The following is a 6,591-nucleotide window of genomic DNA, read 5'->3' on the forward strand; positions in this document are numbered from 1 at the left end:
AGCGATGAATTGAGTATTTAGCCTGCGCTTGAGCATAAATTTAGTTGAAACTTGAAAAAAGAGTTCTAAAAGTTTTACTTCAAAATAGTTTTTGGAAGTTGAAGTTGTGTTTGGACATGCGTTTTACTTGAAAGAAAGTTGAAGGTTTGTGAGTAGAAGAGAAAATATTCACCAGAAAACTAGCCTAAACTATTTTTGGAATTTGAATTTTTTTTTTAGTTTTTTTTTTAAAAATTGATCAAATTTCATGAACAAATAATATTTTTAATTCTTTTTTTGAAAAAAGTAAATATATATATATATATATATATATATATGTGTGTGTGTGTGTGTGTGTGTGTGTGTGTGTGTATGTGTGTGTGTGTGAGTCAAACCGAACCGACGAACCAAGTCAAACCGAAGAAAAAACCCGACTCATGGTTTGGTTTGGTTGGTTTGGTATTGGAAAATAAAAAACCGATCATTCTTGGTTTGGTTTGAAAAAATAAGTCAAACTGAATCTAAACCAAACCAATATTATATATAAATAGATTTTAAAAATTTTACACATAAAAAATAATAATTAAAATCTAATTTGTAAGTATTTTCTAAATTATTTTATAGTTTTCAATATCTTGAGATATTATTTATTTATGGGTTTGTAAATTCACAATCCACTAAGTAGATTCTATCTACTAATCCAAATATGAAGCCCAAATTAAACCCAACAAGACAAAAGACAACAAAATCCAAGTTCTCTGTGCTTATGCACTAGATTGCATATTCAGTTAATCCTCGGATCATTACGGATGACAACATTGGATTTTGATTTCTCCTTTCAATACATATTTGGTGAAGTTGGTTGTCATCTTGCTCACATAATTGGTGATTATTTTAGTGTTGAGGTTTATCAAGTTTACACTTCATAATGCTTTGCTTTGTCACATATTTGTTGTCATTTTTCTATTATGGAAGGTCTTGCAATTATGATTCATAGGAACAATTGGTATTCCTCATAGATTATTTAGAAAAATAGTAATGATGCGGATAATGGTGACAATTTGATCTCTTTTCAAGCACAATATATAACTAAAAAGAAAAATCAAAAATAAACCGAAAAACCGAAAAAACCGACTAATACCGAAACCAAAAAAATTGAGTTTATGTTAATTTGATTTGATTATGAATTTAGTAAACCGACATAGTTAGTTTGATTTTGGTTTAATATAAAACCAAATCAAACCGCCTCACGTACACCCCTATGTCCAATGGAGAGCTTAAATTCAGGTAAGCCAAATGGGCTTATATTTATCCTAACTAACTTATTTGGGTGCTAAAAAGATAAAAACAGAAAATTGTGACTAAACTGTAAAAGATGGGAACTCAGTTAACACACTGCTTCGGAAACTCAGGGTGCCATTCGCTAGAGCCCCTACTCCCTCCTTCCTCTCGCGCTCGCCGGCACCTGCTCTCTGTCGCCGTCCTCCGCAGATTTGCCGACTTCCGGCCATCGGAAACGAAAAAAGTTCGTTCTCTTAGTCTTACCATCTTTTTTTTTGTAAATAATGATTAAGTGATTTAATTAATGCTGTGAATCTGTGATGGTTTATGACTAGTTGATATAATCTCGTTTTGATTAACCTTCTTCCCAAAAGGAAACCCTAGTTGGACATTTCTTCGTTTTATTGCAATGCCCTAAGTTCATCATTCAGGTTTCACTTTTTACTGAGCTTACACTACATGCAAATTGCACAGGGAGATTGTAATTACTTTGTTTGTTTGAGAATAAACATTCTAAAGAGCTGTGGAATTTGCATTTTAGGGTTTTGAAAATGCTGAGGTGGTGTACGTCTGCGGGTAGATCTATGACATGTAAGCGGTGGTTTTCTTCGTTGAACAATGATAAAATTGTGGCTTCTGTGTTGTTCGAGAGATTACCAGTTGTTGTTCCCAAAATCGATCCAACTGTATATGCTTTTCAAGAGTTTTCGTAAGTTTTTTCCTTCCTATGTGTGTGTGTTTATGTCTTTCTTAGTCTCATTTTTGTCAATTCAGTTGTATAGGAAATCGAAATGTTTTATATTCATTGCCTATAAGAGTTAAGCTTTTTCGCTTTATGCAATCCAATTACTATGAGTTATTTCTTAGAGCAATAAATTCACCAACTATACGGGTGTACCATCAATCTTAAATCATGCAGATGCTCTAAAGAGAAGTCTTTCAAGTTCGTAAGCTTACAAAACATTTATAAGTGTAGATTTTTCTTCATTCTCCAAAATAATACGACTGTTAATTGAGGACTAAGGGATAGTTTGGTATAAGTGGTTTGCAAAATAGTGCTTCCAACAACAACAACAACAACAACAACAAGAACAAAATCATCCCTCAATTTTTTTTTTGAAATGGAACAATCATGCCTCAGTTCGAAACTAGTCAAGTCAACCTTATGAATCTTCTATAATGGTTTTAGCGCTAACCGGAAGCGAAAACATGACCTTAAATAGCTATTCCATTCTTGTGATTTGTAAGTGTGAGGAAGTATATCCAAGAAAGAAGAGAGCCTCTTTTGTTCAAACTTTTTTTGTGCCTTCTAATGCTAGGATATAGTATGTACAATAAGCTGAGAATGATGAGGTCATATGTTGGGTTGGTGACTAAGGCAAAAGGAGAAAATGAAAGGCAAAAAAGAGCAAAGTTTCTTGGACAAGAGTTGGTGAATGACAATGTAGATAATTCTTAAAGCTTAATCAGTGTTTAGTTGCTTGCAGTAATATTTTTATTAAATGCAATTATAGGTTTCGTTGGAGGCAGCAGTATCGGCGGGAGTATCCAGAAAGTTTTCTGAAGAAGTCTGATACCAGGTAGAGTTTTTGTTGCACCTCTCATTTCTTTTTCCTTGTAAATTATGTACCTTTCATTGTGAATATTAAGAACTAATGAATGGTGCTAAGAGTGTGCAAACGTAAAATGAGACAAGTTTAAACATAATAGACCAGTAAAATCATTTTAGAAGCTGAATAGAAAGCAGAGAACGTAAAAGTCAAAAAGCTTTCAAGGTTTTCTAAGCATTCTGCTTTACTCTAGAAAGTGAGAGATCTTAGTTTAAATACTAGTTCATGTGCTTCAGAGCTGATTCAATTCTGTTCTGTATAAAGTGATTAAAGAAGGCTATGGGCAGAACTGGTTGAGGCTATCCATGATGAAGATAATAGCAAAGAGATAAACAGAAAGTCCAAAATTTGGATGCATAATAATTTATACAAGAAAAATATTAGTAACTCATTGTTTACTATTGTAATTTAGTGCCTTTCTTTTTCCATTGATTGTTAAGTTCTGGAATTCCAGCTCTAGAGGTATTTTGGTAATTTCCAGAATTCCTGAATTTTGTAAATTTCTGGGAAAATGTTATTTTTTGTAATACTAGTTATAGTTATGATAATCTGAAGTTGTGAGAACAGGCATCGTAATTTATCTTATGTGACACCATATAACTCAATCTGTGTAGCCTGTGAAGATCAAGGTTTGGCTCTTATAGTCACTTTAATACTATCTTTACTTCTTTCAATCAGTCAAAATTTCTGTTGCCTCATCTGTTAATAGATGTGATTCTGTTAATAGATGTGATTTTGCCTCACCTGTCGAAACTGTAGTCATTCTTCAATAATACGAGGCCAAAAAGTTTTGTAGTTGGAGATGCAACTGACTGCCCCCCTATCAGTTAAATAGGTTACAACATATAAAGGGGATGCCATGATGTATTCATCAGTTCCATGCGTAATTGAACAGTTTCTGTAACTCGGAAATTAATATTTTGTACTGAGCAACACTATTTTCGTGCTGGGCATTTTACGGTTAAAAAGTTTTGCTGTCTTTTCGGATAAAGTGCGTGGTGGTAGAAATGGCCTAATATCATTACTATTTTAATTGATCGGGTAGAAATTGAGATCTCTTCATGCAACAGTGCACATGTTGGACAGTAAACACTGTCTCCTCTTTTTGTTTTTAGGCATAAGACCATTATGACCTAACTGATTTTTACTCTTTGACTAGTGTAGCATTATTGCCTTTTCTTTTCATGCATTCTTTCTGATTAGTCCTTTGCACGGTTTCTTTGAGCATGCTATCACATACCATCCTATCTATTTTTTGACCTTTCTGTCTATTGTCAAATGCCACATGGTCAACGGCTACAGTAACATCTATATTTGTATGCAGGGGAAAGGGTGATTATCAAATTGATTATAAACCAGCTCCTCGAATCTCAGAGGCTGATAAAGCTAATGATCAAAGGTACCAAGCTTAGACTTATAACTTTGTCTAACATTTTACAAGAATTTGAATATGTACATTGCACTAGAAGACCTTTTTTCTATTCAAGAGTTGCTTTACCTAAATTCAGCAGACTCACCATTTCCTGACAATAGGTAATTGTTTACTTCTAAATTGTTTACCATAAACAAATTTCTGAAGTTGAAGTGCCTTAATAGTGATTAGAACTAATTGATGTGATAGTTACTTGGGATTTGTCTAATTGAACATTAAGTATTTGAAATTAAGAACGAAGAGCTCCATTGCTTTTTTCCTTTCCTTTTGAATGTGTTCATTAAGCATATAAAGTTAAGAATGGAGAGCTATTGTCCATTGCCTTCTTCCTTCCCGTTTGAATGCATTCCCTCCCCCCCAACCCCCCAACCCCAAACAAAAAAATGCCCCCAGCAACAAAGCTTGCCTCTGTTCATCAACTCATCACTAAGTCAAAATTTGCTAAAAGGTACTAACCCTCTTTTCACGTTGTTTTAGTAGTTTAATCAGGCTTTGGGCTCCAATATGCAAAACCTTTGCATTTGCCTGAATCGATAGATATTCACAGCGTTTATTTCCTTCCGCTGGCTAGTGTTTCATGTTACTGATTATGAGATTTTGTTGATATGTGTAAGATCATTACAGCGAGCACTAGACAGGAGACTCTATCTTCTTGTTCATGGTACCACACATTGCTCTCATGGTGGAAAGCCTATCTGGCATTTTCCAGAAAAAGTTTATGAGTCTGAAGAGACCCTGCGCAAGGTAACTACTTCTATAGTATTATTCAATTTTTTTCCTTAGGAATTTCAGTAATTTGGGGTTAGAAAATGAAATATAAGTTGCAACTATTTGCAGTGTGCTGAGTCTGCCCTAGAAGCTGTAATTGGAGATCTTTCACATACATATTTTGTTGGAAATGCCCCCATGGGCCATATGGTGACAAAACCCACTGAAGATAAGGAAATTCCATCAATTAAGGTATGGGCATTTTAATTATTAAAGTAGTGGAGAAAAGAACAGTCAGAAATTCTTTCAATCCACAAGCAGTCAGGGAGGGAGGGAGGGAGGGAGGGAAATTCCCTGATAGCTTCTGCAAGGCGTATGTGCTTCTAATATATTTATTTTATATTTATTGTGACAGCGCTTCTTCTTCAAATCCCAAGTTATTGCAACCAACAAATTTGATATTAGGAAGTGTGATGATTTTGTCTGGGTGACAAAAGATGAGCTGTTGGAATACTTTCCTGAGCAAGCTGAATTTCTGAACAAGATGATCATCAGCTGATGTTGGTTTATATTCAAACTTTAGGCTTGGTAGGATACCGGAAATAGTTTTGATTATATACTGATGTGAAAATCCATTTCTTCCTACCAATGTAATGGGTTTTGACTGCGGGATTATTTTATGTCCTGACAGTAAGAAGATCTGACTGCAAGTTGCCAGTGCGTCATTCATCAAGTTTTGTAGAATTTTGAACATAGGATACCAAAATTGAAAAGGCCTTCTGCCTCCGTATTCCCCCTGTTCCTCTTTCCAAGAAGCTATGTTCAGAACTCTGAATTATTCATGCAATTCAGTATGAATTTGCTTGTAGATGCATGATTTTATCTCCTGCCATGAAATAAATTACATGTTTTAGCCTCAACTAGATGTGTGATTTAGTCCAGTTATTTCATAGCTGCACTGAGAATAGAGGGTGTTCTGATTAACAAGATGATTATATGAATTTTAACAGTTGCAATATCCTCCCACATTGACATCCACACACTGTACACGGAAGAGTTACTCTTTCCTCAGCATTTGTCTCTGTTGTCTGCTTTGTGCTGGGCAAGTGAAAGCGTGAAAGGATTCCCTCCAGTGAAATTCTGTCCGATAATGTTCGATAGCATTGCTGATTCTTGCCACGTGTCTACCCACGTTTTCTATGGTTGAGATTCAATCTTGTAATATACAATTTAAAATGGTAAGACAACTATGAGGAAAACTTATGAAAAAGGGATAATGCTAATGGCGGATGTTTCTATTGTAACGTGCCTTTTTTTTTTTGGTTAATGAGTCTCGAGCTTTAACCAAAAAGAAAAAAAAAATCTAGAGCTTTGAACAATCCAGAATTCATTCATGCCTTTGGGAAAAGGAATTTAACAAATACTAAGACAAGTATGACTTTTATTATCTTGACACAAGAGGACTTGGATTCATATGAGGTTGTTTAAATACTATAATATGTTCGAAAAGAATATTAGCTACAAAGTCTGCTTTTTCTCTCTAGCTACCATGCCCTCAGCGCATGTTAGTTAAACATACGC

General features: G+C 34.6%; 1 protein-coding gene across 1 annotated transcript; it reads left to right on the plus strand.

Moving 5' to 3' along the window:
* Window positions 1-1,356: 1,356 nt before the first annotated feature.
* LOC107789156 (uncharacterized) lies at window positions 1,357-5,876 on the plus strand. Its single transcript, XM_016610930.2, has 7 exons — window positions 1,357-1,504; window positions 1,802-1,969; window positions 2,775-2,840; window positions 4,195-4,269; window positions 4,917-5,046; window positions 5,140-5,262; window positions 5,426-5,876. Exons 2-7 carry the CDS (start codon window positions 1,812-1,814, stop codon window positions 5,567-5,569), a joined length of 696 nt encoding a protein of 231 aa, XP_016466416.1. The 5' UTR covers window positions 1,357-1,504; window positions 1,802-1,811; the 3' UTR covers window positions 5,570-5,876.
* The last annotated feature ends 715 nt before the right edge of the window (window positions 5,877-6,591 follow it).

This window comes from Nicotiana tabacum, chromosome 22 (assembly GCF_000715075.1).
Source record: "Nicotiana tabacum cultivar K326 chromosome 22, ASM71507v2, whole genome shotgun sequence".
Classification (NCBI taxonomy): Eukaryota; Viridiplantae; Streptophyta; class Magnoliopsida; order Solanales; family Solanaceae; genus Nicotiana; species Nicotiana tabacum.